The sequence below is a fragment of the Rhamphochromis longiceps genome, linkage group LG11 (assembly GCF_057381845.1).
Source record: "Rhamphochromis longiceps isolate RC_006_pf linkage group LG11, R_longiceps_female_GT1.1, whole genome shotgun sequence".
In the NCBI taxonomy this organism is placed as follows: Eukaryota; Metazoa; Chordata; class Actinopteri; order Cichliformes; family Cichlidae; genus Rhamphochromis; species Rhamphochromis longiceps.
Window position 1 is genome coordinate 24,859,219 of NC_140567.1, and position 21,767 is coordinate 24,880,985.

Genomic DNA, 21,767 nt, shown 5'->3' on the forward strand with positions numbered 1-21,767 from the left:
CCACATGTCCCAGTGGTGCTGATATCAGAGCAGATCTGGACTGATATAAAGACTACACAAACCTCCATGTCATGGCTGCCAGAGTAATCTGGCTGGCGCCTTGCTGTATTTTACTGTATATATATTTTTCATACTGCAGAGCATTGCATCCCAATGTCAAACTGCGGGATAATTATAACAATATTTACACCAACAAAACTTTACTTTAGGAATTATCATCCACAGACAGCTTTAAGATCTTTTCAACTTCATGCATTTTCTATTCTTTTACATTGCAGAGTAAAATTACACATCTATGTGGTAACTATTAACAGCTGTTATTTTTGCAGACTAGGATTTTACGTTAAAAATTTTACAATGGTACAAAATTAAGTCTTTACTGAAACTGTTCTTAAATTAAAGCACAAAAGCAACATCAGCGAAAGATACACAACAAAACCATTTACAGACCTTCCAATGAATTCAGATTTTTTTTTCCCTTTTCAATTGCAAATAATTTGAACTATTGACTTTAGGATCTATCACCCTAATGAAACTGCTGTTCTTAGAGTTTCTCGTGGCATTTTAGTGAAGAGAGATGCAGATGAAAACGTTGTTCAGCTACATTTGACACAATTCATCATGGTATTTTGATTGACAGGTTAGCAACATGGCTGGGCATCTCTGGATCAGACTTAAAATGTTTTTAATTCTTATTTCCAGACAGAACTTATTCAGTTGCTGCTGACAGCTTGGCGTCCTCATTTGCAACTTTGTGCTATGGTGTGTCCCAAGGTTCTGTTTTGGGACCTGTTCTGTTTGCACTGTATTTGCTATCTCCAAAAAGTTGATTCTGTTCATCTGGACGTAGCGTTTTGTGGGAGAAACGTTTCATCACTCATCCAAGTGACTTCTTCAGTCTCAGCTGACTGCAGGTTTCCCCAAATCTTATAAACAGTACATTTGGATAATGACTGAAACCAGCCCACTGAGGAACAATGGGCTGGGAGGTCAGTTCCTTAATCTTAATTATGCAAATTCTCATGACCACTGATCAAAACCCACTGATCAATGGCCATGAGTACCATTCACAGAGAGTTGGGGAATGGCTGCAATCACAGCATTGTAAGATGGTGACAGATGTACCCTTAGGCCCCCTCCTCGACTCAGAGATGGTCTTTCCCTTTTCAAGTAAATGGTCTCCTTGACTCCGCACTCAAACCAGCGTTCCTCCCTGTCCAGGATGTGTACATCCTCATCATTGAAAGAGTGTCCACTGGCCTGTTGGTGTAAATAGACTGCAGAGTCCTGGCCTGACGAGGTAGCTCCTCTGTGTTGTGCCATCCGCTTTGCCAGAGGTTGTTTGGTTTCCCCGATGTATAAATCCTGGCAATCCTTCTGGCACTTAACAGCGTACACTATGTTGCTCTGTTTGTGTCGGGGGACCCGATCCTTGGGGTGGACCAATTTTTGGCGCAGCGTGTTTTGGGGTTTAAAAGCCACAGAGACCCGGTGTTTAGAAAAAAAGGGATCACATGGATCACATGGGATCACTACAGGCTTTCGCTTGGGCAGCGGTTGTAACCTGCAGTCAGCTGAGACTGAAGAAGTCACTTGGATGAGTGACGAAACGTTTCTCCCACAAAATGCTACGTCCAGATGAACAGAATCAACTTTTTGGAGATTTACTTTCCTGGGTGATTGAGAATGCATCAATATGTATTTGCTATCACTTCAACACCTTTGAATGTGTCTCATATCATTGTTATGCAGATGATATCCAACTGTACATTTCTTTTACTCCAAAGAATGTTGTAAAAATATCCATCCTTTAAGACTGTATTGATGCCATACAGAACTGGATGGCTGCTAATTATTTTCAGTTAACACAGAGAAAAGTTTTTGTTTGTGCTACTGACAGCTTTGTTTGCACTCTGATTATTAGTCTTGGGTCTTCATCATTGTTTCAATCAAATGTCAAAAATGTAGGTGTCAGATTTGATCAGGCTCTTAGTTTTAATACACATATCAATAGCCTTGTTTGATCCTGCATTTTATCTGTGAAATGCTGCCCGCCTCAGTCGAACGGTGTCCAAGTCAGAATTAGAAATGATAATTCATGCTTTTGTTTCCTCAAAGTTGTAATTTACTGTACGTTGGCCTCAGGAAGTCCTTTTTGGATCACTTACAAATCACTCACTGCAAAGTGCAGCTACTTATTAGGCTCGCTAGTGATCTCACTTGACACCTATTTTGCTGTCTTTGCATTATGTATCTTTGTGATTATTTCCAGAGCTATGCATGGTTGAATGCCTACTTACTTAGTGAACTGCAGTCATATAAAACATGCAGGTCATTGAGATCTTTGGACCAAAACCTGTTGGTGGTTCATCTTTTTGGACTGAACATTAAAAGAGACTGTCTGTTTGAGGTTGTGGCTTCTTAACTATGGTATGCACCACCACTACAGTTCAGATTTCGTTTCTGTGGGCTGCAATGAAACGGTTAAAAAGTAGCTCAAGACTTACTTGTACAGGCTTGCTTTTAAATTATGAATATTATTGTTGTGTTTTAATGTCTATATTTTTATTTGATTATTGTTGTGAATAACTTTGTGATCCTTGTCTACAATGGTTCTACATAAATACATTTTACTTATTTACTTGGTGCTATGTTAAATTTAACTCATATAAACTATCTTCCACTGACATTAAGTTAAACACAAAGGCTCAAATAAACACTGTGCATGTCAGACTGTTGATGAAGATGAAGAATATTAAAAAGGTGCAATTGGTTTAAGATTTAAATAAAAATATGCTTTAATTTCAATTCTGATCACATAAAGACAGACAACCCGCTTTAATCTAAAACGTTAATTTTAATTACCCTCTCTAAAAACTTTAAGGAAACAGTAATTCACAAATTTTGAAAATAGCATTATTTTTGTAACAGACCTTTTTTTTTTTTCATTTACAACGACATTGCACTCATGTAGGCTGAACAGTTGTTAAAAATTATGTTTTGTATATTTGATTTCATTTGCAGTATAACCTTGCAAATGAAATTAAAATATTTTCTGCAAAGTCGTGAGTGAACATTTACTTCGTCCTACTGAATTATTATCGTAACCATCTGAAGCCTGAACCATGAAATAACTGCCTTTTTATGTGTTTATTGAAGCTTGTGACAATTTTGTTTAAACAAGAAATTAAATATTAATTCACATATATGAGTTTTAATATTTTTTGCTCACACTTTATGTGTTAACTTTACACATCTGGTTTTTAAGGGGTAAAAAAAATCGCATTGACGTCTCAAAACGTGTGTATAAAATATGACACATTTGGCATTACGGGGTCAAAGAAAGATTCAAAATATTTTTTAACACTGAAAAATCTGATGATGAACTAAAGAGTAATATGAGAATGACTCATGTGACCTGGAATTTTCCAGATGGCAGAGGGTGATGGTTTTACATAATCCAATTTAATCATGATTTAAAATACATATTATAATACATCTTACTTGCAATATCATTTAATGCAGTCTATTAGGAATAATTAAAGTTTGGATATTAAGAAGCATGTGGGGGGAAGTTTTTTTTATTTTATTTCATTCTTACAGTTTTTCAAAGAGTTTTTCAAATTACTTTGATTAATGGCCCATGTGTGGAAAGTTGTAGGTTCAAATCTCTGGCCAGTCAGGGGACTTTTGTAGAGTCACTCTAGAGACGTCCTGTCTGTGACTCTGTGGGTGTCCCTGTGTCCAAAGACATGCATGTCAGGTTATCAGTGAGATTGTTGGCTGACCTGTCTAGGGTGTACCCTGCCACTAGCCTCTAACTCACCTGTGACCCTAAGAGACGGAGTGTGTTTATCCTGCAGGCCGCAGAGGTGTACATTTGTTGTAATATCTCACAAGTGCTTCCTCTACAATTCACTTTGTTAATCATGTTGTTCTTTATGTTGTATCATTTTCTATTTTAATGCTTTGATTAATGCTTTTTAAAAAATAAAAATGTTTTGGGGTATGCAAAGTTAAATATGTTGGAAGGGTCAAAAAAGGTTTTGCGCTGGTCTATTTTTCTTTTTATCATTCTAGGATATTTCTTTTTTTTTTAAAGATATTCAGGATTATGTAATCCTTACACATTTATAGACTCACAGCTATAAGGAATCAGTCTCAGTTAATTTCTTCCTCTTGATCCTTGTTGTCCTGACAGATTTGACCAAGTTCACAAAAACTACAAAAGATATTTCCTGAAGATTTCTTTCATTTTAATTGCATTTCTATCACTAAACAGTTTGTGGGATTTTACGGCTAGTTTAACTTTCGTTTTGGTTTGGCTCTTAAATAACGGTCATCAAGTACTATTAAGTCACTCTGGACTCAGGAGTCAGCTGTCATAAGATTTCTGTAATAATTGTTTTCTGTGGTGTCTCACCTCAAATTAACTCAGTGTTGTTACACATGTCCAGAAACAGTGAACACCAAAGCCACAAAATCATGTTTTTTTTACAGTGTTATTGTTTTCTTATAAAGACCTTAGCAGTTTTGAAACTACTGGTCTTTATGACACTGCTTAAAGATGGTGCTCTCTGTCTGGTAAACAGCTATTATCTCCACAATACTAAATGATGGCCACATCGGCAGCCATTATCAGGGCCTCCTATAGTCTTCCTAAACCCTGTTTATCCAGTGGTTAACCAGCTTTTTAGTCATGACCTAAAAATGGTGCAGAAAAATATGTGTCCACTACAGCCGAGGTGACCAGAAATTTAAATGTTCGCTGATTCAATAGTTTGTAAATAAATCAGATCTCTGTAAATGAAATTTGTGGCTTTTTATCAGCTGAATGTGTCAACTCTGAAACTAATTGCAGTTTCACAAAACAACACGCGCCATTAGCTTTGTTTTCCACATTCAGAGAAAAGTGACATTCTCTCATTGAACATGATGCTGCTGCCAGCCTCTAGATGATCATTATAGTCTTTGTAGTGCAGTAATTACTGCATCTGGGATCATTCCTGTTGACACATGAATGGTGCTCAACATGTTATATCACTGTGAATGAAGCTAGATGTTTAGTGTTTGTGTGTCCAAGAAGCAGCATGGTGGAAAATCCTTTATAATCTCCATATTTTCCAAATAATTCCAGTTTCACTCTGAGGATTTTGCTCATTCATTAAAAAAAAAGATCCAAACTAAAACGCAATGCCATAAAGCGAGGTATAGAACAGCATGCTTGCAATTTCCAAACAGGTTTTCTTAACAGTTCACTACAAGTGGTGTGTTGATTGTCATGATCTTGCTGAATTTTCATAGTGGCCATGCAGGTTTCGGTGGTAGTCAGAGGAATGCTGAGAGGCCTGGTGATTGCATAGATATCCGCGAACTGGGGACTGGACCATTGTCACTTTGCTTTTAAGGAGATCAAGCCAATAATTTTAGATCAGCATGACAAAGGAATTCCTTGTCAACAGGGAGTTGAAGCACAGCTTTCTCTGTGGCACTTCTGACCAGTGAAAGTCTCCTTGCTCATTACTGCGTCACTGTCTTATTCTTACCTGTCAGCTTTCCACGCATCCTCCTTCTCCACCCATTTGCTCTCATATCTCCTCCCTCTTGGCTGGGACATATATATATATATTGGTGATGCCACAGGGATTTCATCTCTCCTCGGGGACATTTTTAAAGGTGGTGTGTCCACTTTTGAGTGTTTCTCTCAGTGTCACCAGAGATTGAGGAGCAGCAGTTTCATTGCTTAAGGGTGAGGTAAGACTGAAAAGATTTACTTTAATTTATTAATAGAAAAAACTACCAAAATGAACAATTTTTTTTTCCACCTGTGGATTTAGACTCCATAGCATTTATTTTTCACCCACTCTACTTTTGTCTTTCTTGAGTTTCTTAAAAAACATTCCTAACTTTTCGTTTCACAATTCTAGTCAAACCTCAGGTGCCAATGTCACCGTCTTTAGCCAGATCTGCTCCGAGCGAGCTCAACCATTGGTGGAGCCAGCTGAAGTTTCGCCTTCAGAACAAAAAAGGATGGAATGAAATGCTGGATGAGACATTTCTGCTCTACACAAAAGGGTAAACTCCTGCTGACGCCACTTTCCAGTACATTCAGTTTTGTTTAAAGTTTTACCATAAATCTGATTTCTTGTTTCTGTCCTTCTGTCCCTCAGTGTGAATGACATTCCTCTCTTCTATGCGGCTAAAAACAACAGTGCTGGTTGCATCAAGAAACTGCTAGGTTGTGCATCCACGAATATCTTTGAGAGAGGTACGACTGAACAAGGAGTTTAAACCTTACATTGCTGCCTTTTTGGTGTGTTTTCCGTGATTTTAGAAGGTGTATCTTCTTGTTCAGGCTCCCTGGGAGAGACGGCCCTTCACGTTGCTGTTATGAACGATAACCTGGATGCTGCTGTGGCTCTGATGGATGGAGCTCCTGACCTCATTAACGAGCCCATGACCTCTGAACTTTTCCAAGGTTGACATGCAGAAATTCATAACTGCAAAACACCAATGCACATCATGCAGACTGAGTGCTGTGTGTAACTATATAGATGTCAAGTTGGCAGCTTTTTGGTCTGCAATTCAAATAATTCAGCTTATTAGCAAAATCTGTGAGATTTTTGATACAGTGGATACAAGGGCATGTAAAAGCCTAACACAACAATTTAAGCAGGTTTTTAAAAAATCTAAGGACCTTAGAAAGTAAGCGAACTGAAGAAACTTAAAGAAACTTAAAGAAGTCTTAGTCACTTTCTTTCTAAGCTCCCTAATATTTTAAAAAATATTTTAATTAGTCAAATCATATCGCTGAGGTTTTTTTTTTTTTTACTTCATTATTTTATTCATCTAACAATAAATCGATAAAGGGCAACAAATTCCAATTATGAGGCCTCATCTGCTGCTTTTGGAGAGCAAACCCTGTCAGGGTTACAGTGGTGGATAAAGCAAAAGCATTAAGTGTAGGTTTTACCAAAGCTGGTGAAACGAAAACCAGTGTGTTGGCAGTGAACTGATGTACACTTTCTCTCTGTGCTCCGCCTCAGGGATTACTCCTCTCCACATTGCTGTGGTGAATCAGAACATCGACCTGGTTCGTCATCTGATTAGTCGCGGTGGTGACGTGTCCACACCTAGAGTCACTGGTCTGTATTTCAGGAAGAGGATAGGAGGACTTATGTACTGTGGTAAGCCAGCATGAGTGAACTTACGTAAAGAAATGTTTCAACCATTAATTACAAGGCCAGTGGCAGGACAATAAAACCCCAAACTGGTCCCAACATATGTGATAAAAACAAGGCAGAGAGAGATTTTGTGCAAAATAACAAAACGCGTGGCTTTTCATCAGGCGAGCACATCCTGTCTTTTGCTGCTTGTGCTGGGAATATGGATATCATCTCCATGGTAATCGATGCAGGCGCCAGCACCAGGATCCAGGATTACAAAGGTATGAGCCCTTGAGTGAGAGAAGATCAAGTATTATTTTACACTGCTAGGAAATTTGACTGTGTGACTGCTTAAGCCACAAAATATTCTGCATCCCATGTGTTATTAGGGTCTTATTTTTAATTTGATTTATCACAGCATTGTCTAAAATTCTCACCACTAAAGGACAAAATCAACCCTGATGGGTTTGCCACTAATTGCAGCTTTCTGGCACTGGTCTTGTAATTTAAACTCAAAGAACCTCAAGAATTACTGTCAGGCTCAAACTAGCAATTTTCTTATCTAACCAACAGCTGAAAATGCAAAAAGAAAAATTGACATCAGCCTGAAAAGGTAAAAGTTTCAGGCTTCTTTTTTGTCAAAGCTAAATTATATTGAGGAAACTGTTCATATCAAAGACACTACTGAGGCATTATACAATACAATACAATACAATACAATAAAACGTTATTTGTATAGCACATTTAAAACCAGAGGTTGCCAAAGTGCTTCACATAATCCAATAAAACAGTAGTAAAGTACAAAGGCGGATAAGCTAGCAGGTGGGCGGCATTGTTTAAACAAGCATACAAGTACACAAGTACGCAGATAAGGAAGCAAGACTTAACGATAAAAACAATAAAACAATGTAAGTAAAAGAGTAAAAGAGAGGAAAGGGGAGGGCAAGAAAGTACAATTAAAAGGCATGCTCTAGGAGGCCGGGAAGGCTAAGCTAAAAAGGTTTGTTTTCAATCGAGACTTGAAGGTCTGGATCGAGTGAGACGCGTGAATAGTATGAGGGAGGTTATTCCAGAGGTTAGGTGCGGTCACCTCTGGTTTGCAGCCGTGACCTAGGTTGCACCAAAAGTAAGACGATCTCAGTGTTCTACTGGGAGTATTCACGCTAAGGAGATCAATAAGGTAGCTAGGTGCAATATTATTTATGATTTTACAAGTAAGCAGTAGGACTTTGAAATCAATGTGATGTTTAATTGGAAGCCAGTGGAGGCCAGTGAGAATTGGGGTGATAGACTCAAGCCTACGAGTACCAGTTAGAAGGCGAGCCGCGGCGTTATGGACGACTTGCAATCTATGAAGAAGGGCAGAATGAATCCCAGTGTATAGGGAGTCTAACCTGGATGTGACAAAGGCATGGATAAGCTTTTCTAGATCCTCACATGGTAAATATGGCTTGGCCTTAGAAATTAAACGAAGTTGATAGAAACAAGATTTAATAACAGAGGACACATGCTTGTCAAGTTTAAAGGAGCCGTCCTGGTAAACACCCAAATTACTTGCAGAATCGGAAAGATAATCAGCGAAGGGCCCGAGGACACCAGTTAGATGGGCTCTAGGGGTGTGACTGTCAAAGATTACAATTTCTGTTTTCTTGTCATTAAGGGAATTGCTCAGCAGCCAGTCTTTACCCACATAGCAAAATTGGTATGACCCGGATCTGGCCCACACAATGTGCTTACACATGGCCCACATACCGCAAAGAACGACGGCCCTTTGGTGGCCCAGATCAGGTTTGCCAGATGTGGCCCACACATGGGCCAGCACAAGGCCAGTTGCAGACACACTGGTGGTCCTGTGCTGGTCCATGTGTGGACTGCGTCTAGCAAACCTGATCTGGGCCACCGAAGGGCCGTCATTCTTTGCGGTATGTGAGCCATGTGTAAGTTGTGTGCAACCACGGGCCAGTTGTAGACACAGTGCTGGCCCTGTGCTGCCCCAGAACAGTTTTAGCTCTGGCCCCAGATGTCAGCCTAATGTGTACCTTTATCAAGGCATGTAATAACAACATGTGCCGGAACATAATAGTAAATAACATGGGCCCGGTGGCGCCTGTGTCCGGCAGCCTCGCCTCTGTCAGTGCGCCCCAGGGCAGCTGTGGCTACAATGTAGCTTGCTATCGCCAGTGTGTGAATGTGTGTGTGAATGGGTGGATGACTGAATGTAGTGTAAAGCGCTTTGGGGTCCTATGGACTAGAAAAGCGCTATACAAATGCAGGCCATTTACCATAACATGAGAAAACTCTGTTCAGACAGTGAATGGACTGATTCTTATATGGCGCTTTTCTAGTCTCCCGGATTACTCAAAGTGCTCTATACAACATGCCACATTCACCCAATCACACATACTTTCTCTTAACTGAGTGCTACCTAACTGCATTCATACACATTCACATTCTTAACATGCAGACTAGATAAGCCAGGGCTGGAACCACTAACCTTCCGATCAGTAGGTAAACTGCTCTACCGCCTGAGCTACAGCCACCCACTGGTGAAGATGAGTAAACCGTCACTAGGTTTTGGATAAAGTGTACACTCACAAACCTGTCAAACCTGCATTTGAAATCTTGGCTACCATAGCAGTATCGTATTGCAACATGGCATTTGGGTCTTCTAACTAAAATAGGAAAATAGGAACATAAATAGTGCCACCATTGCCAGACCTGGCCCACATCTGGTTGACATACACCCTGCCATGACACCGGTCAGTCAGATGTGCCACCTTGATGCCAGATCTGGGCCAGACCTGTTTTCTATGGGCCCGGGCCACATAAACCAAACCACAATTGAGCCAGATATGGCATGCCATCGCATAGACAGTGCCATCTATGCCAGGCCTGGCCCATATCTGGATGACATATGTTTTTACATGCCAGAAGTCAGCCAGCAGTGCCGGCTTGATACCAGATCCGGGCCAGAACTGCTTGCTATGTGGGTAACTTCACTTATACAATCGAAGAAGCGAAGCATTGATGAAGTATCACCCTCAGTCAATTCAAAATAAATTTGAATGTCATCCGTGTAGCAATGATAAGAGAGTTTGTACTTTTCAATAATATGACCAAGGGGTGACATATATAGAGAAAACAGCATAGGACCCAGCACAGACCCCTGAGGGACACCACAGGTAACAGGGGCAATGGAAGAGGAGTAGGTACCCATGGTGACAGAGAAGGACCTCTCCGATAAGTAGGAATTAAACCAACCAAGGACCATACCTGTAATGCAACCAGATGTTCAAGCCTTATTAAGAGAATGTTATGGTCCAACAGCTCAAAAGCAGAGGACAGGTCCAACAAAACTAAGGCCGCGGGGCACCCAGAGTCAGTAATTAAAAGAAGATCATTGAAGTACCTCGAGAGTATAGGTTAAAAATTAAAAAAAACATTTTTAAATGCTAAACTAATTGTTGCCAGTTTTTGCTCACATAGCTAAATGTTTCAGAGTAATGACTGATTTCTGGTTTATGGGGACCTTCAGGAGGTTAACCCAGCTGTGCATATCTGAATATGAGCGTCTTATTAACAATTAATAGCTTTCTCCTGTCTTCTTGTGCCTCCTGCGTACACACTCTCCATACAGGCAACACAGTGCTTCACATTTTGGTCTTGCAGCCCAACAAGAACATTGCCTGCCAGGTCATTGACTTGATTATGGCACGCGATGCAGAGCTGGACCAGCAAGTGCCCCTTGATATGGTTCCCAACTCCCGAGGCCTTACACCTTTTAAGCTGGCTGCAAAAGAGGGAAACACAGTGGTGAGTAGTACCATGGAAGATTCACATGGTGACCCAAACATGAAAGGTGGAACAGATTGTTCCTAATCTCATCCTAACCCCCTGTCTCTTAAAGATATTCCAGCACCTAGTTAACAAAAGGCGTGTAGTCCAGTGGAGTCTGGGCCCTTTGACCTCTCACCTGTATGACCTGTCCGAGATCGACTCGTGGGCCGATAGCATGTCAGTGCTGGAGGTCATTGTGGCCAGCCAGCAGAAAGAGGTACAGAAGAATATGTAGGTAGCATTCAGGAGAAAATGCTAATTGTTATCAGGAAGTTAGTTCTGACTCTGAGATTTTTTATATCTCTTCTATTTTTGCTCTCCAGGCAAGGAAGATCCTGGAGGTCACTCCTGTGAGGCAGCTGGTTAGTCTGAAGTGGAACCTGTATGGGAAACATTACTTCAGGTAAGATTTTGTTAGTTTTGTTAAATCTGAACTAAAATACTTGAATTGTACACATGTCTATTGCTGTTTAACACACTGGGTTTCTTCCTCCCTTTTTGTTGTTAGGTTTCTGCTGTTTCTGTATCTCTTGTACATCGGGACTTTCACAATGTGCTGTATGTTTCGCCCCCTAAAGAACGCTCCAGAGAACTACACAACGTCAGATGCAGACAAAACTGTCTGGGTTCAGAAGACGCTCAAGGTGGGCCAGAACTATGAATTATCATAGACATTAGAAAACCTTAAACAGATCTCAACATTTTACTCACTATACTGTTTGAATGAGACACCTAAAGTGAAATTTTTATGTTCAATGTGCTGACTGTTTTTGAACTATCCCAAAAATATAATTAGATTTTTATTACAGCACATTTATTTTAAAGAGTCATATTTCAGATTAACCTTTTGGAAATAAAATATGAACATTTATAAAACTGACTGCCTAGAAGTAACATTAAACCAGCTCTCACGTGTTAGTACTAATTATTATGATCCAAATAGTCGACCGAATCTGCATAATGAGTACTTTGATTTAGTTTTCTACCCTCTTATCTTTGTTTAATTTTTTCAGTTTGTACTTCTATTACATGAGTTTTATGGAGTTGACGTTTTGGGTGTAGATGTTTAGGTCAGTCCCCACTAAAAATTCAGATTCCTCTAATTGAATCCATTATTACCCCCTATTTTCCCAGTCCCCACCTGCACTGGGGCCTGCTACACATTTTAGGAAGGCAACACTTTCATAGCGTGTCACTTCTACTTTGGCAGTTAGTACTTCCTGAACTACAGCACCACCAGAGGTTTTTTTGCCCCAAATTACTTCAGCCATAACTTACGTAAAAATTCAAATACATAAGATCCACTAAATGCATGTGTAAATGCCAAACTTTACACCTACATAAGTTACACTGTCAGACAATAATGAGATTTTAATATTTATAACAGCATCATTTCCTCTTTGTCCACCTCAGGAGAGTTATACAACACATGGGGATAATGTGCGGCTCGCAGGAGAGATTATCAGCGTCATTGGAGCTTTTGTCATCCTTGTGCTGGAGGTGGACATTTAAAATATGCTTTTTGTTTAAAAATATTCAACAGTACATTACTGTGAACTGTTCTGACCTCATGCATCCCCTGTGCTCCTAACAGATCCCAGATATTCTGAGAGTTGGAGCAAAGCGCTACTTTGGCCAGACGGCACTGGGAGGCCCTTTCCATGTTATCCTGTAAGCAAGCACACACACCCTCTGAGAACCCAAGCAAAGCATAATGTTTGGGAACACTGCCTAACCTTGCTGCCGCTCTTGTTTTTGACCAGTATCAGCTATGCCTGCTTGGTGGTGCTGCTGTGCGTGTTCAGAGCCTGTGAGGTGCAGAGGGAGGCCGAGGTGATGGCAGTGTGTTTGGTCCTCGGCTGGTGTAATGTCATGTTCTTCGCCCGTGGCTTCGAAATGCTTGGCCCTTACGTCATCACGATACAGAAGGTGCGGATGGGTTTCTACACGAGCTCCATGAGTAACAAAAACATGAGTTTGCTCTGCTCACACACCTGCTCACACATGTTTTCATTTGTTGTTTTGGTTTTTGAGGTTTTACATTTTCAGACTGAGCTCGCTTGTGTCTCGTTTCCCCCTAGATTATATTTGGAGACCTGACAAAGTTTATGTGGCTGATTTCCATTGTGCTCTTTGCCTTTTCCACCTGTGAGTATATTGTTAGCAATAAAAATAAACACAAATTTTACAAAACATTCTTTAAAGGAGACCTTCCTGCTCTCTTACAAACATTTTTTTCTTCTCAGCCCTCTGGATAGTCTACATGACTCAGGAGGTAGATTCCCTTCCTGAGTATCGCTCATATCCCATCAGCCTCTTCTCCCAATTTGAGCTCAGCGTTGGCCTCATCGATCTGCCTGTGGACCACACCATCCCTATACCTGCGATTGTCCATGTGTTGCACTGCACCTCCTCTCTGGTTTCCCACATCCTTCTGCTAAATCTGCTCACCGCCATGATGAGTGACACACAATGGAGGGTGGGCCAGGAGAGAGATGAGCTCTGGAGGACTCAGGTAACAGGGTTATTACACACACATGTGTAATCACCTCTTCAGCGTGCGTTAAGCATTGCTGTGTCATGTTTACAGCTGTAATGTTGTTATTCAGGTGGTGGCCACGACGCTCATGCTGGAGAGGAGGCTTCCTCGCTGTCTCTGGCCTCGACTTGGGGTCTGTGGGCTGAACTATGGCCTGAAAGAGTGCTGGTATCTCAGGTAAGATGCAACCTTGTGTCAGGAACAGACGAAAACCCACAGAAATCACCTAACACAGCAGAAAGGGATGTTATCTTTAAAAATAAAGTCAAACAGGAAGTTTGTACAGAAACGACAGCCACAGCTCATGTCACGCTATAAAATGCTCAATTCTTTTTTTTTATTGTAGTTTTTATATTACTTTCACACCTCCTAAGGCTACACTGCATGTTTTTCTTAGTCGATTCTTTTCATTTTTGCGTCCGTCTCATCAAGGTTAAAGAGGAAAAACATTCAGCCTGGCTAACAAAAGCTGCCTTTCAGTACAAATCAATTCAGTCTATTTCTCAACACATCAAATATTCCTTTGGTTGTGTTTTTTCTTATTTTATCTCAACTGGTGAATGCTCATATGAAAGAAAACATGAAACAAAAGCCAAAAGCTTGAAATTCGAAGTGCTGTAACTCAGTTTTATAAGTTCTTTCTACTCTTGACATACAACTTTGAATGCAAGCCCTTGTTTGAGCACAAGCTCCTGTTTGTGAGGGCCAACCAATCAGAAGACAGGTAGTTTAAAGTGAATTGGACAAATATGAGTTGCTCCAAGCCAGTATAAGACTAATAAGGATCATTTTGAACTGCAAGTTATGGAAAGCTAGTGTAGACAGGGAAAATGTGCATAATACACCCTTTTAAGTGTAATAGTAGGTTATATATGTATAAGTAGGGGGAAAAATATAGTATTAGTAATACGATAAGAATGGTGCTTCTCACTGCAGGCACAGCATTACTCATGGGTGAAGTCCATCAAAGGCTTTCATTTAGTGTCAGTGGGCAAAACTGTTTTCCTTCTGTAAGTGAATAAGCTTTTTGTTTTGTAGGTGGGGCCCCCAAAAAAAACGGAAACTAAAAAGAAGAGTGTAACATAATTAATTTTGAAACATGCGTGACTTTTTCTTTATTCGTCTTCTTTGCAGGGTTGAGGAAAGAAATGACTCCATGATGCAAAAGATGCGGCGTTACGTAAACGTCTTCTCCAAAGAGGATGAAAAGGAAACGGAGGGAGATGAAAATTCTGACTTCAAGGGAACCTTGAAGCTGAGACTTAAAAACAAAGGAGGATGGTGGGAGCTGGTTCGACACAGCGCTTTAGGTTTGGAGATGGAACAGGATGAGCCAGAGGAGGAACAGAGCATTAAATATGTTTAGAGAGAGATGCCATCTAACCCAGAAGTTCCTTCCTATCATCAACTTTGAGTCATATACATATTAAGTAGATGTAAAGAATTGCTGAATTTCAGTGACCTTGGGGTGAAAGAACCACACTATCTTGATTTTTCAACATAGTAAACAGTGCAATTATTTCCGCAGTATTATGCCATAGAACAGACTGTGATTTTTATAGAAATATGAAAGATGTCTAGCAGGAATATATGCTAAAAAACAACAACATAGAGATTCATCTTATCATGTAGGTAATGAGTAATTTTATATGAGAATAAAACTTTCTTAAAACAGTTTCACTGTCACTTCATTTGTAAAGCAGACAGCAGATAATAAAATCATACAAAACAAAGGAGCAAGGCACTTACAAAGCTTTACAATCAAATATTAGAGCAGAAATTATTCCACACTAAGCTGCAAGAAAATCTACTGTAAATAAACTGCTAAGTGTCAGACTTAGCAACTGTTATCTAAAAAGCTTGTTTATATTTCTTTGCTGGATAATGGAAAGAGATGTCTTGGCATGTTATTGTTGAATTTGATGCTTGCTGGCGGAACAGATTTGCTCGCGGTTCTTTTACAAGAGCTGCAGCTGACAGATGAAGTAAGTGGCGACGTTGCAGGGAGCTCTAATCCAGTTTCTGGCAGATGGGCCTGTGCTGTCTAGGATCCCACAATTCCCAGTTCTTGGATCTTCTGCCCAATAGCTGCAAAACAAAAGAAAGAGTCATTAACTATTATTCTGCAATCTATATCTGGATTTTTTCTTTGTTTGAACAAAGTGTCCACTTTATTAGGTACACTTGTAATTCAATTTGACAGCTGTGCAATAAATGTTTTATTTTATAAGCTTATTAACACATGTACAAACACCAATATGCACAGTGCAATAGTGGCAACCCTGATCTAAACCACAAACAACTATGTCTAAACTAGTCAATTGTCTGTTTTAATAACTATTTATAGAATCATTTATAGAATAAAGACCTCTCTTGCAGCTTTGTGCTGTCAACCCAGGTCCATTCAGTGCCTTTTTTAATGGTGCCGATCCAGTATTGGAGATTCCCTTTCTGTGTCAGAAAGTCCTAAAAGAAAAAACACCATTGATGCGTAACTATTAGCAATTATTACCACTTCATAAACTGCTTGCTTGTAATATATAAGCATATAGTTAATAACTCAAGGAAGGAAGAGAGCGGCATAAAAGTTATCAGATTCACCTGAACTTCTTTGCTTGTAATAACAGCCAGAGATCCCCCTCTGGAGGTGCAGTTCTGCTCGCTCTGGTGCCACTTCAGTCTAAAAGTCGACAGGAAAAAGCACGATCGGCCAAAGGTCATCCACCCATCACCACACAGCCGGCAGCCATGATCTGGAAACAGAGAGAACAGGAAAAGCTTATTTAAAAAACAGGTTAATGAAAAAGTAAAAAGCTGTTAATCAGACCTGAAGCTTCCCACACTCTTTTTTTCCTTTGCATATTCAAGGGTTTTGCTTGTGATTTAATTTTCATCATATTTTCATCTTTATGCATGTATTTTTTCAGTTGCACAGAAATCTAAAAGAGTCTCAATTTTTCCTGTTCTATAAACAAAAAAAGAAGCCAAAGAAGAACACGAACTTGAGTCGAGACTTGTTTAAAAACTAATTTGAATCATTATGAAAGCAGAACTATAGCTAAAAACAAGGTGATTGAGAAAGAATCCCCCCCACTTTTTGTGCCTGCTCACGTTTAATGTGAATAGCTGGGAACTGGGCCTGGCAGTTCTCGAAGGAGCATCCTGGAGCAAACGCAGGTACTGCTTCTTTAGCTGTTGCACTTTCCTCTACCACCGGGCAGACTGTGGGTCCAGTTTGCACTAGAAATCAGAGCACAATGGGAGGAGATTTGAGAGAAGGAATAATGCCCTGAGGCTGCAGCAAAGCAATAAGCAATAGTTTTACTCCTTTGTTATGCACTGTTATGAGAAATAGAATTTTAAAAATCCATAGCTGAAAACAACTGTGCACCATTTTGATCCTGCTCTGCCAGGACCTTCAGTCTTACGTAATCTGCTTTGGTGTTATAAACATGGTGGTGCCAGGAAGGGTTTGTTATCACAGCGCTGACATGAATTCAGATCCATGGCTGCAGCTACTCACGTTTCAGGCTGAGGATAATGACAACCACCAGAAGGACGATGCACATTAAGGTGAGGAATAAGCACACTCCACGGTACAGACGCACATTTCCTCCAGTCGGTTCTTTGCCTGAGGAAGACGACATCAGATAAATGTTAATGAGCACAACAAAGACCGCCATGAAGCCTGCAAAAGCTGCAGCTTCCTACCTTTCTTCCCCTCCAGTTCAACCGATAATTTGGGTTGCAAGTTTTCATCAGCCTCATCTTTCTTATCCTCACCGTAACTGCGGCAGAATTTAATATACATGGAGAAAAACGTCCTGGTATTTGAGAGAAAGCTTGTTTGCTCTGTTGTGCTCCGTCTTCTCTGCTGACTCAAGACTGGCTGCAACAGTGCAGTTATAGGACGCCCCCTTTGTCTCATCACCATAGCAACTTGACCTTCATAGATTCCTAAGTTATTCATGGAGCACAGTGCCTGGCTTGTCCTTGAATGACCCAAACTTTAAACTCTCTTCCTGTCTCTCTCATTTTAAACATTAGTCTGTGTGTGTGACAAAGTTCTGAGAAAAACACAGACACAGCAGACTTTCTCCTTCAAAACAGCAGATAACTAATTTCAGATCAGTATTTATGTCTAATGCTTTGGAGATACGGAGGATGCACACGTCACTGATGCAGATTTAAAACATTAGTCTGTAAATATCATGTTATAGTACAAGGTTTTGCAAAGAAAGAGGACGTGGGTGACGACTTAATGAAGCACAAGAGAGCAAGACTTGTTTGTTTGTACCTGAGCAATGTAATAAAAATATCTTCCATTAATCTAATTAACAACATATTCTTGTAAACAAAACCATTATTTGATTTCACCAAATTGCAAAAAAGAACATGACTCGTGCTGTGATAGCTTTAATTGGCTTTGTTGCCTTTTTGCGGGTTAGTGATCATAAAAAAGTTAGACACATTGCTGTGCCATGTTGTCATGCCGTCTTATGTACTTATTTATTTATTTATTTATGCAGCTGTTGTTGTTGTCTTAACGACTAAACTGACTCACTACAACAATAAAGAACGATGGAAGTTCAACACAAAGGCCAAACTACAACAGGTTGTGAGTAATGTGGTTAGAGGGAAGTTTAGTTAAAATTGTTCTTTGTAAAGACACACAACAGACAGATTTCCTGTCAGACCGTTTTGCCTTCAGGCTGTGGGCGAATTTTTATTCGCACTGGGTTACATTAACAGCACAGCAACCTCAAACTACATGTGGTCTTATCATAATGGTTGCACGCAAATTGGATTAAAATGATGTAACAGATGAAGGAAAAACTCATGAACTAAGCTTAATTAACCAACATAAATTATAGCAGTAGCATTTCATAACAAAGCCCAGATCTTACAGAGTAATTTTACACAATTACGTAAGTAATTCTTCTGGACTTAGGATGTAATTTGATTAACTAAACATACTTACTTTTAGTGATACTTAGCATTTACAGTTGACATACGTGAAATTTAATTACTATAGGTATTCTGGACAGTTTCCAGTATATACCTACAAAGAGAAGAGTAAAGAGAAACTATTATTTTATTTTATTTAATATAATATAGTAATATAATATATATTTATAATGTAGTAAGGGAGGTTCAGACCCTTGACGATACAGCCAGTACCTTTGATACTAACGTGTAGATAGAAGGTAATTATTAGTAAAATATTCTATATCACATTTTACTCTATAAGAGACATGAAAATTAATGCTAAACAAATGATTAATAAAGAAAATATTTTTGTAATTAATTGATTATATGATAACATAAATGATTATACAATTAAAAAACTAAACAAGAAGAGGGCACAATAAGTTTTTCTCTAAAGTATCCCAAAGTACACACTAAATGAAAAACATTTTTTTCACCCTTCTTCTCTTCTCTCCATTAAAACAGAAAATCCTGAATCCCATGTTCTGCTGAGCCTGCTTAAAAGCATTTTTAGATACTAAAAATTGCACAATTTCCATGTGATTTAGACGAATTAAACCGAAAGCGCATGACAATAACACCATAAGTTGCGAAATCATGAAACGCCACCAATATATCTAGTTCTATTTTCCTGTATATTACTCTTTAATGGTAAGATTATTGATTATGTTAAGTAACAGTTTTATTAGCAGTGGCAGCTGTATTAATACTGCTTCTAATTATAAGACAGCAATATTTCAGAGTACCTTATATTTCAGGTAAACTTACATTGTTACTCCGCAGTGATTTTCATTTTTCTACTTTTTAACACAAATTCTTTTTTATATATATTGCAATATCTCCAGACATTAGTAAAAACACATTTTCTTGATGCATATCATTAGCATTATAAATTCATGGGAAAAACTGAGGGAGCTTTTTATGCCGAAACAATTTACTTAGGACAAAATGGTCAATAAATTCATTTGTTTTGAAAAGCAACAAATAATGTATCACGTCAAAGATCATTGTCTTAATAAAGACAAGAAATCTGCCTCTACATTGTAAGTTTTAGTGTAAAACAAGAAAACATCAACAATAAATCACTAAAAATAAAAAGACGGTCACAGCCCTAAATACTACAAACTGAAACATTTAATACCATATATCAAATATTCAGTACTATATTTATTTGATAATCCTACAAAAACATTAAAAAATAGTATTATACAGACTCTACAGTAAATTCTACAAAGATTTAAACATGCGCAATTTCACTGCAATGGTTACTATTATACACATTTTACTGTAACTGGTGATGCGGTTTGAAGATTACCAAAAAAAACCCACTTCTGCTTTTTTTTTTCTTTTCTCTTTGGCTGAATCGTTTTTTGTGAGAACCCAAAATATTTACTGCTTTAATTTATCTCCCAGATGGTAGATTATAAAGACAAAAAACACATTTATTATTATTCTGTATAATAATGATACTAAATCCTGTGTTTTACCTAAAGCACGTACTGAAAAAAGAAAGAACGAGCCGAAACTGGGCAACCAACCAGCTGAAGACACAAATATTTTGTGTAAAACTGTACCCAGTATTTGTTTTCGTGAACCAGCCGCAGAGAAAGCTTCTGAATAGACATCCTCAGATGAAATTTGCAGTTTGGCGTAGTGGTCTTGTTCTGCTTCCTCTAAAGATAAAAATACAGATGGACACATTTTAGCAAGAGAAATGAACCAACTGTGGTCGGCTTTCAAATAATCTGGATTTTCTAAAGTAAACTTTTTTAAAAATCTCAAAACTTTAAGGATTTTCTTTTTATTAAACAAGTTTTGAATCTTTTGCACAGTTTACTTACTTTACATAACATTTGCATGACTTGTATACATAATTTTAATTTAGACTTTGGTACAATGTAAACAGCTTCTTTTTTTTTACCTTCTTTTTTCACCTCCAGCATCGGTTCGCTCGGTCCTTCATCCCCTTCTTTGGCTTTTTCCGTCTCTTTGGGGATCTCTTGCATCTCCATGGCTCCCCTCTTCTTGTTTTCTCACAGTTTCGATTTTGCTGGAGCTTTTCAGACCTGCCTAGTCAACTGACAATGAGCTTATGTAACTTGTCATGCAGTTGCACAGACACTAAGTGACTTAGACTTGAACTTGGACTTAGACCTTTTATTGGCATTGTAATGTTGCTTGCACAATGGAATTACGTAACAAGACCACAAGGTTTAAAAGTAAAAGACAATATAGAAGAAGAAAAAAATATATAGGAACACTATGTACACTAGAATATAACAAATAATAAAAAAGGGTGGATGGAAACTGCACATCTGCCAAAATATTGCACAAAAAAGACATTTTACATTAAATGGAGAGACATCTAGAGCTGGTAATGGAGTCCAGAATGGAGAGTAGACACCTTCTCTGCAGTTTTGATGACCAATAAGGAGAGAGGGTCTGGATGACCCTCTCTCCTTATTGGCTGTTGTGCAACCAACGTACCACACAGGGATGGCGTGCACCAGCACACTCTCGATTGTGGCACGATAGAAGGACACTAGGAGGTCAGTCTGCAGCCTGTTGCATCTCAGAACCCTCAATAAATGGAGGAGCTGCTGAGCTTTCTTCATTCAGGCTGATGTATTTGTAGTCCAGGACAGGTCCTCAGAAATGTGGGTACCGAGGAACTTGAAGGAGGACAACCTCTCCATGTAGTCACCTTTTATGGAGAGGGGACAGGTGGTTTCCCTGTGTTTAGGGTAAGGTTATTGTGGTCACACCATTCTGTCAGACCCTGGACCTCTGTCTGTGTTGTCAACGTTGGTGATGATTCTCATCAGGGTGGTGTCATCTGCAAATTTGATGATGATGTTGCGGGGTTGCGGGGGGTGCAGTCACTGGTGTAGATGGTGTATGGGAGAGGACTCAGCACACATCCCTATGGTGAGCCAGTGCTGAGTGACAGGGAGGACGATCTGATGACAGATTGTGATAAAGTTTTTGATCCATGCACATGTAGCGGGGGGAGGAGTCTAAGTTTACCAGCTTGGCTATAAGGATGTCTGGGATGATGGTATTGAAAGCCGAGCTGAAATCAATGAAGAGACTTCCTTACTGAAGTCCCAAGATTCTAAGCAGAGTTTAGGGCAGTGGAAACAGCATCCTCTGTGGACCTGCGAGGGCCAAAGCTGAGTGGGCGGCAGTCCTTTATGTGCTTTAGGACCAGCTTCTCAAAACACTTTGCAACCACT

The 21,767-nt window shown here is 39.3% G+C and overlaps 2 protein-coding genes across 4 annotated transcripts; one reads left to right on the forward strand and one right to left on the reverse strand.

Moving 5' to 3' along the window:
- The first annotated feature begins 5,636 nt into the window (after positions 1-5,636).
- On the forward strand, positions 5,637-15,216 carry trpv6 (transient receptor potential cation channel, subfamily V, member 6). 2 transcript variants are annotated; one of them, XM_085423195.1, is made up of 17 exons: positions 5,637-5,754; positions 5,928-6,075; positions 6,171-6,268; positions 6,356-6,478; positions 7,047-7,187; positions 7,349-7,447; positions 10,804-10,979; positions 11,074-11,220; positions 11,327-11,406; positions 11,512-11,647; positions 12,417-12,503; positions 12,598-12,674; positions 12,767-12,932; positions 13,085-13,151; positions 13,250-13,518; positions 13,613-13,719; positions 14,677-15,216. In XM_085423195.1, the coding sequence occupies exons 2-17, from the start codon at positions 5,945-5,947 to the stop codon at positions 14,906-14,908; spliced, it is 2,136 nt and encodes a 711-aa protein (XP_085279321.1). In that variant the 5' UTR covers positions 5,637-5,754; positions 5,928-5,944; the 3' UTR covers positions 14,909-15,216. The 2 variants fall into 2 exon arrangements, with proteins under 2 accessions (XP_085279321.1, XP_085279322.1); XM_085423196.1 differs by having other exon boundaries at positions 5,661-5,749.
- LOC146659248 (C-type lectin domain family 6 member A) lies at positions 14,663-20,561 on the reverse strand. 2 transcript variants are annotated; one of them, XM_085423198.1, is made up of 7 exons: positions 20,453-20,561; positions 20,106-20,204; positions 17,066-17,173; positions 16,654-16,782; positions 16,144-16,295; positions 15,911-16,008; positions 14,663-15,630 (listed from the first exon to the last, which is right to left on the reverse strand). In XM_085423198.1, exons 1-7 carry the CDS (start codon positions 20,541-20,543, stop codon positions 15,501-15,503), a joined length of 807 nt encoding a protein of 268 aa, XP_085279324.1. In that variant the 5' UTR covers positions 20,544-20,561; the 3' UTR covers positions 14,663-15,500. The 2 variants fall into 2 exon arrangements, with proteins under 2 accessions (XP_085279324.1, XP_085279323.1); XM_085423197.1 differs by lacking the exons at positions 20,106-20,204; positions 20,453-20,561 and adding an exon at positions 17,254-17,451.
- Positions 20,562-21,767: the final 1,206 nt, after the last annotated feature.